Source organism: Somniosus microcephalus, chromosome 4, assembly GCF_052327205.1.
Source record: "Somniosus microcephalus isolate GS21.2 chromosome 4, FLI_Smic_1.0, whole genome shotgun sequence".
Classification (NCBI taxonomy): Eukaryota; Metazoa; Chordata; class Chondrichthyes; order Squaliformes; family Somniosidae; genus Somniosus; species Somniosus microcephalus.
The window spans coordinates 314762005-314783693 of NC_140990.1; the positions used below are offsets into that span (position 1 = coordinate 314762005).

The following is a 21689-nucleotide window of genomic DNA, read 5'->3' on the forward strand; positions in this document are numbered from 1 at the left end:
GATTTAACAGGTGTTTACTGAATGAGGGTTACTCTAGAACTAACTGTACAGATCACTACTCAGGGTTTATATACAGGTGTGGTCACTGCCGGTACTACAGTATACAGGAGCTGTAAAAAGTAGTTCTCCCCTTAAAGGTACATACATTACATCTCTGTCTCTCTCCCTGTCTCTCTCTCACTCTGTCTCTGTCTCGCTCTGTCGCTCTCTGTCTCCCTCTCTCACTCTGTCTCTGTCTCTCTCTCTGTCTCCCTCTCTGTGTCTCTGTCACTCTCACTCTCTCTCACTCTCTCTCACTCTCTCTGTCTCTCTCTGTCTCTCTCTCACCATCTGTCTCTGTTTCTCTCTCTGTCTCTTTCTCACAGTCTCTGTTTTTCTCTCTCTGTCTCCCTCTCTCTGTGTCTGTCTCTCTCTCACTCTGTCTCACTCTCACTGTCTCTGTCTCTCTCCCTGTCTCTCTCTCACTCTGTCTCTGTCTCGCCCTGTCTCTCTCTGTCTCCCTCTCTCACTCTGTCTCTGTCTCTCTCTCTCTGTCTCCCTCTCTCTCTGTGTCTCTGTCACTCTCACTCTCTCTCACTCTCTCTGTCTCTCTCTCACCATCTGTCTCTGTTTCTCTCTCTGTCTCTTTCTCACAGTCTCTGTTTTTCTCTCTCTGTATCCCTCTCTCTGTGTCTGTCACTCTCTCACTCTGTCTCACTCGCTCTCTCTGTCTCTCTCGCTGTCTCTGTCTCTATGATAGATTGGGGAGCTTCATTAAAAGGCATGATGGTGGATATGCAATGGCTAACATTTAAGGAACGAATGTATGAATTGCAACAGTTATACATTCCTTTCTGGCACAAAAACACAAAACGAAAAGTGGTCCAACCATGGCTAACAAAAGAAATTAAGGATAGTATTAGATCCAAAGAGGAGTCATATAAAGTTGCCTGAAAAAGTAGCAAGCCTGAGGATTGGGAGCAGTTTTGAGTTCAGCAAAAAAGGACCAAGAGATTGATTAAGAGGGGAAAAATAGAGTATGAGAGTAAACTTGCAAGGAACATAAAAGCGGACTGTAAAAGCTTCTACAAGTATGTAAAAAGAAAAAGATTAGTGAAGACAAATGTAGGTCCCTTACAGTCAGAAATGGGAGAATTTATAATGGGGAACAAAGAAATGGCAAGGCAATTAAACAAATACTTTGGTTCTGTCTTTACGGAAGAGGACACAAATAACTTCCCAGAAATGCTGGGGAACCAAGGGTCCAGTGAGAACTAGGAATTAAAGGATATTAGTATTAGTAAAAAAATAGTGCTGGAGAAATTAATGGGACTGAAAGCTGATAAATCCCCAGGGCCTGATAATCTGCATCCCAGAGTACTAAAAGAGGTAGCCATGGAAATGGTGGATGCATTGGTTGTCATCTTCCAAAATTCTAGAGATTATGGAACAGTTCCTGCAGATTGGAGGGTGGCAAATGTAACCCCACTATTTAAAAAAGGAGGGAGAGAGAAAACAGGGAACTACAGACTGGTTAGCCTAATATCAGTTGTAGGGAAAATGCTAGAGTCTATTACAGTAAACTCTTGTTTAAATGGCACCTAATCACTGGAATTCTTTAATAACCGGCAAAATAGATAACCGGTAATATTGCCGAATCCATTCATTTTTCGTTTTTCCAATTCCGAGTTTCCCGCGGTGGCTGAGTTAGTCACTGGTTTTTATTTTTTTTTGTGTTAAAAATTGCCTACCTCTCTGTTATCTGGAATTTTTAATCAACCGGCACCATCCCGGTCCCGTCGGTGCCGGATATGAAAGAGTTTACTGTATAAAGGATGTGATAACAGAAAATATCAACGGGATTAGACAAGGTCAACATGGATTTATGAAAGGGAAATCGTGTTTGACAAACCTACTGGAGTTTTTTGAGGATGTAACTGGTAGAATACATAAGGGAGAACCAGTGGATGTGGTGTATTTGGATTTTCAGAAGGCCTTTGATAAGAGGTTAGTGTGCAAAATTAAAGCCCATGGGATTGGGGGTAATATACTGGCATGGATTGAAAATTGGTTAACAGACAGGAAACAGAGAGTAGGAATAAATGGGTCTTTTTCAGGGTGGCAGGTGGTGACTAGTGGGGTACCGCAGGGATCAGTGCTTGGGCCCCAGCTATTCACAATGTATATCAATGATTTGGATGAGGGAACCAAATGTAATATTTACAAGTTTGCTGATGACACAAAACTAGGTGGGATTGTGAATTGTGAGGAGGATGCAAAGAGGCTTCAAGGTGATTTAGACAAGTTCAGTGAGTGGGCAAATACATGGTAGATGCAGTATAACGTGGATAAATGTGAAGTTATCCACTTCGGTAGGAAAAACAGAAAGGCAGAGTATTATTTAAATGGTGATAGATTGGGAAATGCTGATGTCCAAAGGGACCTGGGTGTCCTTGTACACCAGTCACTGAAAGCAAATATGCAGGTGCAGCAGGCAGTTAGGAAGGCAAATGGTATGTTGGCCTTCATTGCAAGAGGATTTGAGTACAGGAGCAAGGATGTCTTACTACAGTTATACAGGGCCTTGGTGAGACCACACCTGGAATACTGTGTGCAGTTTTGGTCTCCTTACCTAAGAAAGGATATACTTGCCATAGAGGGAGTGCAGCGAAGGATCACCAGACTGATTCCTGGGATGGCAGGACTGTCGTATGAGGAGAGATTGGGTCGACTAGGCCTGTATTCACTAGAGTTTAGAAGAATGAGAGGGGATCTCATTGAAACGTATAACATTCTGACAGGGCTGGACAGACTGGATGCAGGGAGGATATTTCCCCTGGCTGGGGGGGTCTAGAACAAGGGGTCACAGTCTCAGGATACGGGGTAGGACATTTAGGACTGAGATGAGGAGAAATTTCTTCACTCAGAGGGTGGTGAACCTGTGGAATTCTATACCACAGAAGGCTGTGGAGGCCAAGTCACTGAATATATTTAAGAAGGTGATAGATATATTTCTAGACACAAAAGGCAACAAGGGGTATGGGGAGAGAGCGGGAATATGGTATTGAGATAGAGGATCAGCCATGATCATATTGAATGATGGAGCAGGCTCGAAGGGCCGAAAAGCCTACTCCTGCTCCTATTTTTCTATGTTTCTCTCTGTCTCTCTCTCTCTGTCTCTCTCTCACTCTGTCTCTGTCTCTCTCTCTGTCTCCCTCTCTCTCTGTGTCTCTGTCTCTCTCTCTGTCTCATACTCTCTCTCTGTCACTTTCATTCAGATTCTCTCTCTCTCTCACTCTGTCTCCAGTGCCCTCTCTCTGTCTTTCTTTGTCTCTCTCTCTGTCTCTCTCTCTCTTTGTCTCTCACTCTCTCTCTGTCTCTCTCTGTCTCTCTCTCTCACTGTCTCTGTCACTCTCCCTGTCACTCTCTCCCTCTCTCTCTCTCTCAATTCAATTTCAATTCAAATCGCTTTATTGGCATGATGACAAGGTACATCTTATGTTGCTCTCTCTGTCTCTCTCTCTATCTCTGTCTCTCCCTTACTCGCTCTCCCTTTCGCTCTCTGTCTTTCTCTCTCTGTCTTTCTCTCTCTGTCTCTCTCTGTCTCTCTCTCTCTCTCTCTCTGTCTCTCTCTCTATCGCTCTCTCTCTCTCTCCTCATATATCGACGTCTCAGTGCTCGCTCTCTCTCTCTGTCTCTCTCTGTCGCTCTCATTGTCTCTCACTCACTCTCTCTCTCTCTCTCTGTCTCTCTGTCTCTCTCTCTCTCTCTCTGTCTCTCTCTCCCCCTCTCTCGCACTCTCTCTCTCTCTCTCTGTCTGTCGCTCTCTGCCTCTCTCCTCTCTCTCTGTCTCTCTCCTCTCTCTCTGTCTCTCTCTCTGTCTCTATTTCTGTCTCTCTCTCTCTCTGTCTCTCTCTCGCTCTGTCTCTCTCTCTGTCTCTCTCTTTTTCTCGCTCTCTCTCCTCGTATGTCCATGTCTCAGTGCTCTCTCTCTCTCTCTCCGCGCAGGTTATGCCACCATTAAGGTTTGTGGTGAAGACGACAGTGAAGGAGAAGGGCTGATTGGGCAGCGCACTGAGCTCCCTGTGCCGTCACAGTGAACAATGGCAACCGGTGGGAGCAGGGAACCGGCAGATGTTCCCACGTGTTTACATCTGGTGAGTAATGGCTGGGTGGCTCAGGTAAGGAGGTGACAGTACAGCGAGTGTTTGATGGGACAGTGCAGAGGGAGCTTTACTCTGTATCTAACCCGTGCTGTACCTGCCCTGGGAATGTTTGATGGGACAGTGTAGAGGGAGCTTTACTCTGTATCTAACCCGTGCTGTACCTGCCCTGGGAGTGTTTGATGGGACAGTGCAGAGAGAGCTTTACTCTGTATCTAACCCGTGCTGTACCTGCCCTGGGAGTGTTTGATGGGACAGTGTAGAGGGAGCTTTACTCTGTATCTAACCCATGCTGTACCTGCCCTGGGAGTGTTTAATGGGACAGTGTAGAGAGAGCTTTACTCTGTATCTAACCCGTGCTGTACCTGCCCTGGGAGTGTTTGATGGGACAGTGTAGAGAGAGCTTTACTCTGTATCTAACCCGTGCTGTACCTGCCCTGGGAGTGTTTGACGGGACAGTGTAGAGGGAGCTTTACTCTGTATCTAACCCGTGCTGTACCTGCCCTGGGAGTGTTTGATGGGACAGTGCAGAGAGAGCTTTACTCTGTATCTAACCCGTGCTGTACCTGCCCTGGGAGTGTTTGACGGGACAGTGTAGAGGGAGCTTTACTCTGTATCTAACCCGTGCTGTACCTGCCCTGGGAGTGTTTGATGGGAGAGTGTAGAGAGAGCTTTACTCTGTATCTATCCCGTGCTGTACCTGCCCTGGGAATGTTTGGTGGGACAGTGTAGAGGGAGCTTTACTCTGTATCTAACCCATGCTGTACCCGCCCTGGGAGTTGTTAGACCCGTGTATCTTAATGTTGTGTCCTTCAATAATGAGACAAAAGGCTGCAGAGAACGATTCAACAGGTATTTACTGAATGAGGGTTACTCTAGAACTAAGTGTACAGATCACTACTCAGGGTTTATATACAGGTGTGGTCACTGCCGGTACTACAGTATACAGGAGCTGTAAAAAGTAGTTCTCCCCTGAAAGGTACATACATTACAATTCCTCCCCTTTTAGATTAACAGTACCATAACACTCATTTAACAATTAAATATCAAACTAATTACAATTAACACTTTTAACATGCAACATTAGCTGAAAATAGTCTATTTATAAATTCAGTCTTTGGGGAGGCTTCCTGATCCTTTCTGGATAGCGCCTTTCCCGAGTGTCTTGCTCTTGGTGCGGAGGCGATTCTGGCCCCCTGTCATCGGTTGGTTCATCAGCTTCTGATGCTACTGTTTCTGGGGTAGATGCTACGTGTACGTCGGGTTCATCACCAGGTACGTATGGCCGAGGCATGGGGTTGACTTGTTCCTGTGACTCTAGGGTCTGGTCAGCATGGCATCTCACGATGCTCTCCCCAACGTCCACTGTGTACATTAGTGGGCCCTGCCATGTGCATATCGTTCCTGGCTGCCATTTTTCTGTTCGGTAGTCGCGGGCCATGACTGGTTGCCCTACATTGAAGCTCCTTGTTGGCTTCTCATGGATGTGCTGGAATTGCTTACTCTCAACATCTCTTCGTACGTTTGGTCTGAGCAAATCCAGGCGAGATCTTAACCTTCGGTTAAAGAACATCATGGCTGGGGCCTGGTTGGTGACTGCATGTGTCGCATTCTGGTAGGCGAACAGGAAATTGTCCACCTTGTGCTGCAGCGGAATGTTGTCATTGTACATAGCCTTTATTGCCTTCTTAAAGGTTTGTACGAACCTCTCAGCCAATCCATTTGTGGCTGGATGATACGGGGCGGATGTGTAATGCCTTACCCCATTCCTTTTCATAAATCTTTGAAACTTTTCGGACACAAACTGTGGTCCGTTATCAGAGCAAATCTGCTCTGGCAAGCCGTTCCTGGCAAAAATGGTCCGTAGGACTGCAATAGTTTTCTCCGTGGTGGTGGAGGACATTTTGATCACCTCAGGCCATTTCGATTGCGCATCCACGGCTATTAAAAACATTGAGTCAATGAATGGACCAGCGAAATCAATATGCACCCGTTGCCATGGAGATGAGGGCCACTCCCATGGGTGTAGAGGGGCCTGTGGTGGTGCATTTTGGACTTTCTGGCATCCTGAGCAGCTCTTGGTCAGGTCCTCGATTTGTTTATCGATTCCTGGCCACCACACATAAGCCCTAGCAAGGCTTTTCATTTTCACCCCTCCCAGATGACCTTCGTGAAGCTCATTGAGCACTCTCTCCCTTAACTTGGGTGGAATTACCACTCGGGATCCACACATCAAGGTCCCCTGGCATACTGACAGCTGTTCTCTTCTGGATGAGAATGTTGGCAACAGTGAGTCGCCATGTGCTGGCCATCCCTTCACCGTCAAATCATATACCCGAGACAGTGTCGGGTCATTTCGGGTCTCCTTCTCTATACCAGCGTTAGTTACTGGCAAGCATTCAATTATAGTCGAATGAAATATTTCGACAGGATCCACTGCTGGTGCTTCCTCCGCAGTAGGCAGTGGCAGGCGTGATAGCCCATCAGCGTTTCCATGCTGTTTCGTGCCCTTTTACTCGATTTCATATTGGTGCGCCACTAGAAAAAGCGACCATCTTTGTAGCCGTTGCGCAGTCATCACCAGAACGCCCTTCTTTGGATTAAAGATGGAGACAAGTGGTTGGTGGTCAGTCAGCAAGGTGAACTTCTGCCCGTGCAGATAGTGATTGAACTTTTTCACTCCCCACACTAGGCTGAGGGCCTCCCTGTCAATCTGGGCGTAGTTACGCTCAGCTGAGGTTAGTGATCGTGACGCAAAGGCTATTGGCCTCTCTGAGCCGTCTGAGAATTTGTGCGACAGCACCGCTCCAATGCCGTAGGGTGACGCATCACATGCCAACCGAATTGGTAATGCCGGGTTGTAATAGGCCAATACCTCTTTCAATGTGATTAGTGTTTTGCTCTTCTGGAAAGCTCGTCTACATTCGTCACTCCGCTTCCATGGCACCTCAGTTTGCAGTAGGGTGTTCAGTGGGTGTAGTATTGTAGACAAATTTGGCAAGAACTTATGGTAGTAGTTTACCAGCCTGAGGAACGACCTCAGTTGTGACACATTTTCCGGTGCTGGAGCCTTGACTACTGCCTCAATCTTCTCTGGGGACTTATGTAACCCCTCTTTATCGATAACGTGGCCACAATACGAGATCTGTTTTCCAAAAAACTCGCATTTGGGGCGGTTAGCTCGGAGCCCATATTCCTGCAATCTAGTGAGCACCTGCTCCAGGTTGGCAAGGTGATCACTGTCATTTTCGCCCGTGATCAGGATGTCGTCCAAATAACACTGGGTCCCTGGGATCCCTTGCAGGACTTCTTCCATTGCCCTCTGCCAAATAGCCGGAGCTGATGCTACCCTGAATACCAGCCGGTTGTATTGGTAGATGTTAAGTCTGTGAATTATTTAGTTAATTAAGACACAGACTAATGAGTAACAATAAAAACAGGTCTTTACTGGTTGGAGGTAGGGACTATACTGAATACAAGATTACTGCACAGTGCTTATATACCGGTGTGTTCACCCCCGGTATTACGTCTACAGCAGCCTGAGAAAGTAGTACATCTCTTAAGGTGGAACAGGCTTAAGCTCTCTTAAGGTGGAACAGGTTACATACACAACACTCCTCCCTTCTTAGCTTTATAGTCATCCCCCCATTTAACATAACGTAATAACATATATACATATATAACTTCATGTTTAACGTAACATATCACAGATTCAGTCTCTGCGGAAAACAGTTCACAGATTCAATCTCTGTGGTGTAGTCGGTTCACGTTACTCATTCAATAGTCCTTTCATGGATTTAACAGCTTGAACTTCCGAACTGATTTGGCTCCGTTCGGAGGGACCACGTGTGTGATCTGGTAGAGGTGATAATGGTTCAGATGGGTCATCTTCTGTTTTTCCTTTTCCTTTTCTGCTTCTTGGAGACTCTCTGGGCTCCATTATCAGCTGCCACAGCTGCCAGCTGCATGCGCAGTTCCTCCTTCTCTTCCTCCTGTTTCCGTCGTAGAGCCAGCTTCTCCCGATGTTCCGTAGACTTTTGGTGCTCCTCCATGATTTCTGCACTTTGGGAGTCGAAGTTACAAGCTGGGCAGGACAGGACATCGTAATATTCGGTGTCGTCCACCAGGTCATAGTAATATTCGGTGTCGTCCTGAGCTAGACCAGTGAGAGGGTCGTCTATTTCCTCCATACCCAGCTGGACATTAGCCAGCTCTTGTTCCAAATCCAGACATCTTTCCTGAAGAGACTTCTTCATGTGTACCTCTGCATCCAGCTTTTTCTGGGCTTTCAGCAAGTCGTTTACTAGTGACCTCATTTGTGATTTTAATACTTCAACTTCCTTTGGAGATTGATTGATCGGACTATGCAATCCCTCTACCGGAGCAGCTGTTTCAGCGGTCTGTTGTTCTACATTGACGTGAGTCAGCGTACTTTTGGCATCCAATGGCTGCTCTGTTGCAGTCGTTTCAGTCTGTGTCGTCACATCAGCCATCTCAATGACTTTTGAGAGCTCCGAACCCTTTTCCTTTGAAGATCGCAGCTCGTGTTCAAGTTTTTCCCATTTCAGAGTCTTGTCCCTCAGCATATGAAGGAGTTGGCTGACCGTTAACTCTTCTGACACCAGATTATGGCACGCACCTTCAGAACCTGAATCAGCTTTGATTCGTTCGGCCTCCTCGCGCAGATGGTTGGTGTGCTCCTGCTCCATTTTCTCCATCAGTTGCTTCTGTTGCCTTTCCAGATTCTCCCACTCTGTAACAAAGAACTTTTTTATTTCATTCATCTCTTGCTCAAAACGGCGAATCATTTGTTCTAACTGCTGTTGTAGTTTGAAATGGAGTTGAGTTCGAGCCCAGTGTCCCTCAAGAATGTGCATATCAGTAGACTTGACAGACTCAGAATTCTCTGTTAAACTATGTTGTTGTTGCTCAGTGGAATTCTGTGCTGAAACTTTGTCTTTTGCACATGGGTTGGTCTTACCATCATCAGTTCTAGAGTCTGGGCTGATTATCTGCACCGAGTTCTCACTCTTTATGGCTTTTAGCGAATGCCAGTCCATATTTATGTTTCTAAACCACTCCCGGCCTAGTAGTGGTGGACCTCCCTCCGGTAGCACATATAAGTCCATTATTTGACTTCCTTCGCCCTTGTTGGCCACTGCAACCTTTATTGTCCCGATGGGGTACACTCTCTGCCCCGTGTAGGTTGTCAATATAATCTCCGTATCCTGTAGGGGAATATGTTGGAATAACCTTCTGTAATCTTTCTTATTCATGACCGACAATGCCGATCCAGTGTCCAATTCCATTTTTACTTGGACTCCTTCTATCTGAAGAGTAACCCAAATTGTCTGGAGGTCTGCACCCTTACCAACGTTGAGTACCCTTAAGCTAGCCAGTTCAATACTGCTTAAGCCAGCCAGTTCATTACTGCTAGCATCTGAATCGGACTCCTGTTCGGCCACCTTGTGTACCTTTGCGTATTTCCCTTGCGGTGACTTCTTGTTGCTGGTCTTCTTCCCTGACCTGCATACTCTAGCTATATGTCCAAGCTTACCACATGTTCTGCATTCTTGGTTTTTAAACCAACACTGGTTCTGATCATGCGTTGTCTTTCCACAACGACAACATTTAACAGAACTCACACCCAATTTGTGTGCACTGAGCTCCGGTGACCGTAGCTGCATTACTGCCGTGCCTCTCGCTGCGGCTTCGTGTGCTGCTGCCATAGTGACCGCCTTCTCAAGCGTCAGCTCATTCTCCTCGAGCAGTCGCTTTTGTGTATCCTGTTTAAATAAACCACACACAAATTTGTCTCGTAGTGCATCTGTCAGTCCCGTTCCAAACTGGCAATATTTCGCTAATTTACGCAATTCCAGCAAATATTCAGCATTGCTTTCATGCTGTAGCTGCCTTCTGTCGTAAAATTTAAATCGTTCCGCTAGCATCAGCGGCGTGGGGTTTAGATGATCTTTCAGGACAGTAACAATCTCATCGAACGTCTTATCCGCCGGTTCATCTGGTGATAACAGGTGTTTCAATTGCCCGTATGTCTTCGCACCCATTAAATTTAATAATGTTAGAGCTTTATCTTGGTCACGAATTTTATTGGCCTTACAATAATTTTTTACTCTTTCAAAGCGGCCCGGCCCTAATCTGCCGATCGCTATCGCCCTGTACCTCTCTCTTCCCCAGTCCTGTCTTCTACCCCGGTTCACAAGCTGATGGGGGCTTCAGGGTCCTAATGCCTGTCGCTTCCAGTGGGGTGGTGAGTGGTGAGGTTTGAAACCTCTCTTCAACCGCTGTGGAATAACTGCCGCAGGGTAAGAACCTGACTCGTCGCCAGTGTTAAGTCTGTGAATTATTTAGTTAATTAAGACACAGACTAATGAGTAACAATAAAAACAGGTCTTTACTGGTTGGAGGTAGGGACTATACTGAATACAAGATTACTGCACAGTGCTTATATACCGGTGTGTTCACCCCCGGTATTACATCTACAGCAGCCTGAGAAAGTAGTACATCTCTTAAGGTGGAACAGGCTTAAGCTCTCTTAAGGTGGAACAGGTTACATACACAACAGTAGAGACCTTTATGGGTGTTGATTGTGAGGTATTTTTTTGATGCTTCTTCTACCTCCATTTGCAGATACGCCTGGGCCAGATCAATCTTAGTGAAGCGTTTCCCTCCAGATAGCGAGGCGAAAATATCTTCAATCTGCGGAAGTGGATATTGTACGGTGTGAAGGACCGGGTTCACTGTTACCTTAAAGTCCCCACAGATGCGAACCTTCCTTGGTTCCCCAGGCGTGCTGCTCAATGACTTTTTCATCACAGGGACGATGGGTGTAGCCCACTCGCTCCAGTCTACCTTGGACAGTACACCTGAACATTCCAGACTCTCCAGCTCTGCTTCGACAGCTGGGCGGATCGCATAAGGTACCGGTGTGGCCTTAAAAAATTTTGGGCTTGCATTTTCTTCAATTTTAATCATCGCTGTCATGCCTTTTAGTGTTCCGAGTCCTTGCTGGAACACTTCTTTTGCATCAGTTAGGATCTTTGACAGTCGCCCAGGTGTGACATCATCATCCTTTTTGTCAGCCACAGTCAGTGCCTGTGTGGAATGCCAATCTAGTTGTATCTTCCGGATCCATTCACGTCCTAGTAGTGGTGGTCCTCCATCTGGCAATACATATAGGTCCATTTTTGGTGTTTCCTTGCCGTTATATATAACGTTCACCCTTATTTTTCCTTTGGGGTAGACTTTTTGCCCCGTGTACGTCTTCAAGACAATCTTTGTATCTCTCAAGGGTATATGTGAGAATAGCTGCTTGCAGTCCCTTCGGTTTATGACTGTTAGGGCTGATCCTGTGTCCAATTCCATTTTCACTTGGACTCCTGCTATCTTGAGCATGACCCAGATAGTTTGGTGATCCTCCGTTTTGATCACATTATGTAGTTTCAGACAACCCAGCTCCTTGCTTCCGGAGTCTGTATCACTCTTCTGTTCGTCTGAACTACTGTCCATCACCTTATGTACCTTCTTGTACTTCTCCTGTGGAGATTTCTTGCTGCTGGTTTTCTTTCCCGACCTGCAGACTCTTGCTATGTGTCCTACTTTTCCACACTGTCTGCACACTTTGTCCTTGAACCAGCAATCATTATGGTCGTGTGTTGTTCTGCCGCAGCGATAGCACTTCATTGCTCCGTATGACATTTCATTTGTGCCATATTCTTGCGGTCTCCGTTGTATCTCTGCAGCGCCCCGTGCTGCTGCTTCGTGTGATACTGCAATGCTGAAAGCCTTGTCCAGCGTAAGATCCTTTTCTGATAGAAGCCGTTTCTGGGTTCCTTCACTTTGAAGCCCACACAGAAACTTGTCCCTTAAAGTATCTGCTAGTCCCGTTCCAAACTGGCAGTGCTTCGATAGCTTGTGCAGTTCCGTTAAATACTCAGCATTACTTTCATCTTTATGCTGGTTCCTTTTGTGAAACTTAAATCTTTCTTCTATCAGCAGCGGTGTGGGGTTTAAGTGGTCCTGTAGGATTGACACTATGTTTTCAAAATCCTTTTCTACTGGCTTCTCTGGGGTTACTAGGTTTCGTAGTAAGCCGTACATTTTTGAACCCATTGAATTCAACAATACCAGCGCTTTCTTGTCATCTGGCAATTCATTCGCCTTGCAGTATATTTCTATGCGTTCGACATATGTCGTCCAATCTTCGACTTCATTGTCGAACGCTGTGATACTGCCACTCTTCGGCATTTTTGGGTGTGGTTAGACTGTCTTAAAATGGCGTCTCCCGCGCTTTCCTTTCTTCCCCGCTGCGGCTTAAAATGGCGTCTCCCGCCCTTTCCTTTCTTTCCCGCTGTGGCTTAAAATGGCGTCTCCTGTGCTGCTGCCAACGCCGCTCTCGGCGGTCCTCGTGGCAATGGCAGCGCCTCGCGTTTTCCTGCGCGCCTCTCTCCCCTGTTGACGCTGCTCGGCCCTTGAACACCGGCTGCGCTCTGCGCGTTTTCCTGCGCGCCTCTCTCCCCCGTTGACGCTGCTCGGCCCTTGAACACCGGCTGCGCTCTGCTCTCTCTCGCCTCTCTCCCCCGTTGACGCCGCTCGGTCCTGAACACCGGCTGTGCCCTGTGCGCTCTGTCCTCTCTCTCTCCCCCGTCGACGCTGCTCGGCCTTTTTCTGTGCCACTCGGTCGGCTCTAGCCGTCGCTGTCCGGGAAGGGTCTGCGCAGTACCTGTTGCCAGCCCGTTTCGCTGGACCACCGTGACTGGAATGCCGCGCCTGACTCTCGAAAGCCTCCCCTGTGATGCTCAAATCTCCGCTGGATGACTGGGCAGTTGCCCGTGGTCGACGCCCGTGCTTCTGGACTCGACCTTCTTCCACTGTTCCCCAGGAGTGAATCCCTGGGAGGTGATGCAGAGTTGCAGGTAGGTTCGAATCTGCTCGTCGCCACTGTTAGATCCGTGTATCTTAATGTTGTGTCCTTCAATAATCAGACAAAAGACTGCAGAGAACGATTCAACAGGTATTTACTGAATGAGGGTTACTCTAGAACTAACTGTACAGATCACTACTCAGGGTTTATATACAGGTATGGTCACTGCCGGTACTACAGTATACAGGAGCTGTAAAAAGTAGATCTCCCCTTAAAGGTACGTACATTACAGGAGTGTTTGGTGGGACAGTGTAGAGGGAGCTTTACTCTGTATCTAACCCGTGCTGCACCTGCCCTGGGAGTGTTTGATGGGACAGTGTAGAGGGAGCTTTACTCTGTATCTAACCCGTGCTGTACCTGCCCTGGGAGTGTTTGATGGGACAGTGTAGAGGAAGCTTTACTCTGTATCTAACCCGTGCTGTACCTGCCCTGGGAGGGGTCAGTCAGTCCCACAGTGACAGGGCAGCACTATCGAGGGGTCAGTCAGTCACACTGTGACAGGGCCACACTATCGAGGGGTCAGTCACACGGTGACAGGGCCGCACTATCGAGGGGTCAGTCACACAGTGACAGGGCCGCACTATCGAGGGGTCAGTCACACAGTGACAGGGCCGCACTATCGAGGGATCAGTCACACAGTGACAGGGCCGCACTATCGAGGTGTCAGTCAGTCACACAGTGACAGGGCCGCACTATCGAGGGGTCAGTCAATCACACAGTGACAGGGCCGCACTGTTGAGGGGTCAGTCACACAGTGACGGAGCCGCACTATCGAGGGGTCAATCACACATTGACAGGGCTGCACTATCGAGGGGTCAGTCAGTCACACAGTGACAGGGCCACACTATCGAGGGGTCAGTCAGTCACACAGTGACAGGGCCGCACTATCGAGGGGTCAGTCAGTCACACAGTGACAGGGCCGCACTATCGAGGGGTCAGTCACACAGTGACAGGGCCATACTATCGAGGGGTCAGTCAGTCACACAGTGCCAGGGCCGCACTATCGAGGGTTCAGTCACACATTGACAGGGCTGCACTATCGAGGGGTCAATCAGTCACACAGTGACAGGGCCGCACTATCGAGGGGTCAGTCACACAGTGACAGGGCCGCACTATCGAGGGGTCAGTCAGTCACACAGTGACAGGGCCACACTATCGAGGGGTCAGTCAGTCACACAGTGCCAGGGCCGCACTATCGAGGGTTCAGTCACACATTGACAGGGCCGCACTATCGAGGGGTCAGTCAGTCACACAGTGACAGGGCCGCACTATCGAGGGGTCAGTCACACAGTGACAGGGCCGCACTATCGAGGGGTCAGTCAGTCACACAGTGACAGGGCCGCACTATCGAGGGGTCAGTCAGTCACACAGTGACAGGGCCACACTATCGAGGGGTCAGCCAGTCACACAGTGACAGGGCCGCACTATCGAGGGTTCAGTCACACATTGACAGGGCCGCACTATCGAGGGGTCAGTCAGTCACACAGTGACAGGGCCGCACTATCGAGGGGTCAGTCACACAGTGACAGGGCCGCACTGTTGAGGAATCAGTTAGTACCACCGTGCCTTCACTTAAGCATTGATTTGGACTTTCTCTGACTGTATAGTCACTGATTGTCGTGTGCTGATTGAGGCAGGTTAAAGGCCATGATATGCCCCCCACGCTCAGTTTATATCTTCAACAACACATTTGAATATGAAATCCACCTTCTGAGAGTGCGATGGCGAAGGGGTCTCCTAGGTAGAGAAGGGATGAAACGGATGGAAATGTCAAGCTGACAGTTGGAGGGAATCGATCCTATGTGGCATAGAGAAGTTCCTCGAGCTATCTCATTGAAACAGATAAGATCGTGAGAGGGATTGACAGGGTAGATGCTGAGAGGTTGTTTCGCCTGGCTGGAGAGTCCAGAACTAGGGGGCATTGTCTCAGGATAAGGGGTCGGCCATTTAAGACTGAGATGAGGAGAAATTCCTTCACTGACTGTTGTGAATCTTTGGAATTCTCTGCCCCAGAGGACTGTGGGTGCTGAATCGTTGAGTATATTCAAGGCTGAGACAGATGGATTTTTGGTCTCTAGGGGAATCAATGGATATGGAGATTGGGCGGGAAAGTGGAGTTGAGGTCGATGATCAGCCATGATCTTATTGAATGGTGGAGCAGGCTCGAGGGGCCGAATGGCCGACTCCTGCTCCTAATTCCTATGTTCTTATGTTCTTTGAGCTCCGTCTCTCCAAGTGACCTTGCGGTCCCAAGCCGCGAGTTGATCGATCGCCCCCCTCACAATAATGTCACTCCCGCTTTCTCTCATAATCTAGGCCGATGCTCCCAGTGCAGTACTGAGGGAGTGCTGCACTGTCGGCAGTGTCGACTTTCAGATGAGACATGAAGCCCTGTCTGCCCTCTCAGGTGGACATAAAGGATCCCACGGCCACTATTTTGAAGAAGAGCAGGGGGAGTTCTCCCCAGTATCCCGGGGCCAATATTTATCCTTCAACACACATCACTAAAAAATACAGATGATCTGGTCATTATGTCATTGTTGTTTGTGGGAGCTTGCTGTGTGCAGATTGATTGCTGCGTTTCTTACGTTACAACAATGACTACACTTCAAAAAGAACTTCATTGTTGTAAAGCGCTTTGGGACATCCTGAGGTCATGAAAGGCGCTATATAAATGCAATTCTTTTTTTTAACAATGATCTTTTAACATCAGGCATGCATTATTCCACTGAGCCACTTAGGCAGTTCAATTTCCCCTTTGATTTTAATTATTTTTTCCTTATTAGCACCTCTGCTCATTTTTAAAATTCGTTTATGGGATGTGGGCGTCGCTGGCAAGGCCAGCATTTATTGTCCATCCCTAATTGCCCTTGAAAAGGTGGTAGTGAGCCGCCTTCTTGAACCGCTGTAGTCCGTGTGGTGAAGGTGCTCCCACAGTGCTGTTAGGGAGGGAGTTCCAGGATTTTGACCCAGCGACGATGAAGGATCGGCGATATACTTCTAAGTCGGGATGGTGTGTTACTTGGAGGGGAACTTGGAGGTGGTGGTGTTCCCATGCGCCTGCTGCCCTTGTCCTTCTAGGTGGTAGAGGTCGCGGGTTTGGGAGGTGCTGCCGAAGAAGCCTTGGTGAGTCGCTGCAGTGCATCTTGTAGATGGTACACACTGCAGCCACGGTCCGCCGGTGGTGGAGGGAGTGAATGTTTAAGGTGGTGGATGGGGTGCCAATCAAACGGGCTGCTTTGTCCTGGATGGTGTCGAGCTTCTTGAGTGTTGTTGCAGCTGCACTCATCCAGGCAAGTGGAGAGTATTCCATCGCACTCCTGACTTGTGCCTTGTAGATGGTGGAAAGGCTTTGGGGAGTCAGGAGGTGAGACACTCACCGCAGAATACCTAGCCTCTGACCTGCTCTTGTTGCCACAGTATTTATGTGGCTGGTCCAGTAAGTTTCTGGTCAATGGTGACCCCCAGGATGTTGATGGTGGGGGATTCGGTGATGGTAATGCCGTTGAATGTCAAGGGGCGGTGGTTAGACTCTCGCTTGTTGGAGATAGTCATTGCCTGGCACACCTGTGGCGCGAATGTTACCTGCCACTTATCAGCCCAAGCCTAAACATCGTCTAGGTCTTGATGCATGCGGGCATGGACTGCTTCATTATCTGAGGAGTTGTGAATCGTGCTGAATACTGTGCAGTCATCAGCGAACATCCTCATTTCTGACCTTATGATGGAAGTCAGGTCATTGATGAAGCAGCTGAAGATGGTTGGGCCTAGGACACTGCCCTGAGGAACTCCTGCAGTGATGTCCTGGGGCTGTGATGATTGACCTCCAACCACCACAACCATCTTCCTTTGTGATAGGTATCACTCCAGCCAGTGGAGAGTTTCCCCTCGATTCCCATTGACTTCAGTTTTACTAGGGCTCCATGATGCCACACTCGGTCAAATGCTGCCTTGATGTCAAGGGCAGTTACTCTCACCTCACCTCTGGAATTCAGCTCCTTTGTCCATGTTTGGACCAAGGCTGTAATGAGGTCGGGAGCCAAGTGGTCTTGGCGGAACCCAAACTGGGCATCAGTGAGCAGGTAATTGTTGAGTAAGTGCCACTTGATAGCACTGTCGACAACACCTTCCATCACTTTGCTGATGATTGAGAGTAGACTGATGGGGCGGTAATTGGCCGGATTGGATTTGTCCTGCTTTTTGTGGACAGGACATTCCTTGGCAGTTTTCCACATTATCGGATAGATGCCAGTGTTGTAGCTGTACTGGAACAGCTTGGCTAGAGGCACGGCTAGTTCTGGAGCACAAGTCTTCAGCACGATTGCCGGGATGTTGTCGGGACCCACAGCCTTTGCTGTGTCCAGTGCGCTCAGCCCTTTCCTGATATCTCGTGGAGTGAATCGAATTGGCTGAAGACTGGCTTCTGTGATGGTGGTACCACTGTGTTACAGGGGGCCATGCAAGTGGGGGGAGTAGGAAGGAATGTGGTAGTAGTAGGGGACAGTATAGTCAGGGGGTTAGATACTGTTCTCTGCAGCCGCGAAAGAGAGTCCCGAAGGCTGTGTTGCCTGCCAGGGTTAAGGATAGCAGCTGGAGAAGAACTTGGAGTGGGAGGGGGAGGATCCAGTTGTCGTGGTCCATGTAGGAACCAACGACATAGGTAGAACTAAGAATGAGGTTCTGCTGAGGGAGTTTGAGGAGCTAGGGTCTAAATTAATAAGCAGAACCACAAGGGTAATAATCTCTGGGTTACTACCTGAGCCACGCGCAAATTGGCATTGGGTCAAGCAGATCATTGAGTTAAATGCGTGGCTCAAAGAGTGGTGTGGGAAAAAGAGGTTTCAATTGATGGGGCACTGGCACCAGTACTGAGGAAAGAGGGAGCTGTTCTGTCGGGACGGGCTCCACTTAAACCGGGCTGGGACCAGCGTCCTGGCAAATCGAATAGCTAGGGCTGTAGATAGGGCTTTAAACTAAAAAAAAGCAGGGGGGAGAGGGGTCAGGTGAGGGGAAATTTAGAAATCTAAAGAGAAAGGTCAAGGCAATAGAGCAGTGTAGTGATTTGGGTAAAAATAAGCAGGGTGTGACAGGAAGGAACAGAAAGTTTAATGGTAGCAGTGCAGCAGAGAATAAGGTCAAAGCAGGGAATAATGGTAAAAAATTTAAATTAAGACTCTTTATCTGAATGCACAAAGCATTAGTAACAAGATAGATGAACTAGTGGCACAAATAGAGATAAATGGGTTTGATCTAATAGCTATTACTGAGACATGGTTGCAAGGTGGCCAAGGTTGGGAACTAAATGTTCCAGGGTACTTGACGTTTCAAAAAGACAGGCAGAATGGAAAAGGAGGGGGAGTAGCCCTGATAATAAAGGATGACATAAAGACAGTAGCGAGAAAGGATCTCGGCTCGGAAGATCAGGAAGTAGAATCAGTATGGGTGGAGATAAGGAATAACAAGGGGCAGAAAACACTGGTAGGAGCAGTATATAGGCCCCCTAACAGTAGCTATACCATTGGACAGAATAGTAATCAAAAAATAGTAGGAGCTTGCAACAAAGGTAATGCAATAAACTTGGGGGACTTTAATGTTCATATAGACTGGACAAATCAAATAGGCAAAGGTAATCTGGAGGACGAGTTCATGGAATGCATTCGGGACAGTTTTCTAGAACAATATGTCATGGAACCAACCAGGGAACAGGCTATTTTAGATCTTGTATTGTATAATGAGATAGGGTTAATTAGCAATCTCATAGTAAAGGATCCTCTGGGGCAGAGTGATCATAATATGATAGAATTTCGCATTAATTTTGAGAGTGACTTGCTGAAGTCCGAAACTAGAGTCTTAAACTTAAATAAAGCCAATTACTTAGGTATGAGGGGCAAGTTGGCTAAGGTAGATTGGAAAAATAGATTAAAAGGTATGGTGGTAGAAACATAGAAAAATAGGAGCAGGAGCAGGCCATTTGGCCCTTCAAGCCTGCGCCGCCATTCAATATGATCATGGCTGATCCTCTATCTCAATACCATATTCCCGCTCTCCCCATATCCCTTGATGGCTTTTGTATCTAGAAATCTATCTACTTCTTAAAATCTATCTGCCTCCTTCTTAGTTAAGTAGTGGCTAGCATTTAAAGAAATATTTCATAATTCTCAACAAAAATACATTCCATTGAGAAACAAAAACTCCATGGGAAAAGTGATCCAACCGTGGCTAACTAAAGAAGTTAAGGATAGCATTAGATTGAAAGAAGAAGCTTATAATGTTGCAAAGAATAATAGTAAGCCTGAGGATTGGGATAGTTTCAGAAACCAGCAAAGGTTGACCAAAAAATTGATAAAATGGGAAAAAATAGAATATGAGAGAATACTAGTAAGAAATATAAACGAAGATTGTAAGAGTTTCTACAAGTATGTAAAAAGGAAAAGAGTAGCAAAAGTAAACATTGGTCCCTTAGAGGCTGAGACAGGAGAAATTATTATGGGGACTAAGGAAATGGTAGAAATGTTAAACACATATTTTATATCTGTCTTCACAGTAGAAGACACAAAAAGCATACCAAAAATGGTGGGGAACCCAGGGTCTAATGAAGGAGAGGAACTTAACGTAATTAATATAAGTAGAGAAAAAGTACTAGAGAAACTAATGGGACTAAAAGCTGACAAATCCCCTGGACCTGACGGCCTACATCCTAGAGTTCTAAAAGAGGTGGCTGAAGAGATAGTGGATGCATTGGTTTTGACTTTCCAAAATTCCCCAGATTCTGGAATGGTTCCAGCGGATTGGAAGGTTGCAAATGTAACACTGCTATTCAAGAAAGGAGAGAGAGAAAAAACCGGGAACCACAGGCCAGTTAGCCTGACATCAGTCGTCGGGAAAATGCTGGAATCCATTGTTAATGAAGTGGTAACAGGGCACTTAGAAAATCATAACATGATTAGGCAGAGTCAACATGGTTTTATGAAAGGGAAATCATGTTTGACAAATTTATTAGAGTTTTTTGAGGATGTAACTAGCAGGGTAGATAAAGGGGAACCAGTGGATGTAGTATATTTGGATTTCCAAAAGGCAATCGATAAGGTGCCACATAAAAGGTTATTACATAAGATTAGGGCTCATGGGGTTGAGGGTAATATAGTAGCATGGATATAGGATTGGTTAACGGACAGAAAACAGAGAGTAGGGATAAACGGGTCATTTTCAGGTTGGCAGGCTGTAACTAGTGGGGTGCCGCAAGGATCAGTGTTGGGGCCTCAGCTATTTACAATCTATATTAATGACCTAGATGAAGGGACCGAGTGTAAAGTATCCAAGTTTGCTGATGATACAAAGCTAGTTGGGACAGTAAGCTGTGAGGAGGGCACAAAGGGCTGGATTTTCATTCAGGAGTCAGGTAGGAGGCGGGACTACAACTTTCAGCGTTGTAGTCCCGCCTCCATCGAGATGCAGCCAGCGGGCTCAGCAGGCCAATTAAGGGCCACCCCGCAACAGGTGACATCACAGACTGAAATTTCATCTGTCAAGAGCTTTTGACAGGTGAAATATCAGTGTTTCACAGCTGTTTGAAGCTGTCAACACTGACAGTCTTACTTCTAACCTGAGTCCTTCTCCACAGGCTCAGTTAGAAATCACTCCTGCACAGAAAGCTGCAGGCTGTCACTTTGACAGCTCGTGGCCATTCTGCTTTCTGTGCCGGTGAGATGAGGGACTCCCGGAACCTAAAGGAAGGAAGGCTGAAAAGGTAAGAAAAGGTATGTAAAACTTATTTAATCGCTTTAGACACACCAAATACACTTACCTTTGCACTCATGCACACATCACTCACCTGAACACCGACATCTCGACCCCTCCAAGTCCTTCAACCCGACGGCCCGCCTCCTCTAACTTGGCGTGGTTTGGAGCCGTCGGGAATCCCACACTTCAACATCAAAAATAGGGATTAGGCTAAAAACTGCCTGTTAACTACCTGTTAACAGGCAGTTAATTGGTACTAATCCCTTCCCACCTCGGGGAGGCGGATCCCAGTGCGGGGCCGGTACCCGCCTCCTTTGAAACTGGCATGGAGGCGGGTTTGGGTGCGGGAAGGGGTCGAGACCCCTGATTTGGGGATTTTAACCCCCCACACGCCTCCAATCCCGACTCCGCGGCCCAATGAAAATCCTGCCCAAAGAGTCTGCGAAGGGATATCGATAGACTGAGTGAGTGGGCAGTAAGGTGGCAGATTGAGTATAATGTAGGGAAATGTGAGGTTATTCACTTTGGTAGGAAGAATAGAAAAACAGAATATTTTTTAAATGGTGAGAAACTTTCAAATGTTGGTGTTCAGAGAGATTTGGGTGTCCTCGTGCAAGAAACACAGAAAGCTAGCATGCAGGTACAGCAAGCAATAAGGAAGGAACATGGCATGTTGGCCTTTATTGCAAGGGGGTTGGTGTATAAGAGTAAGGAAGTCTTGCTACAATTGTACAGGGCCTTGGTGAGACCACATCTGGAGTACTGTGCACAGTTTTGGTCTCCTTATCTAAGGAAGGATATACTTGCCGTGGAGGCGGTGCAACGAAGGTTCACTAGATTGATTCCTGGGATGAGAGGGCTGTCCT

The 21689-nt window shown here is 47.3% G+C and overlaps 1 protein-coding gene across 1 annotated transcript in view; it reads left to right on the plus strand.

Annotated features, from left to right (window-relative positions):
• The first annotated feature begins 4082 nt into the window (after positions 1–4082).
• The window catches only part of LOC147120620 (anion exchange protein 3-like), a 199509-nt gene continuing 181902 nt past the window's right edge, over positions 4083–21689 (plus strand). The window contains exon 1 of the mRNA XM_085984239.1: positions 4083–4160. Within this exon, the coding sequence (XP_085840365.1) occupies positions 4083–4160 (78 nt within the window). The remainder of the gene's footprint in view (positions 4161–21689) is intronic.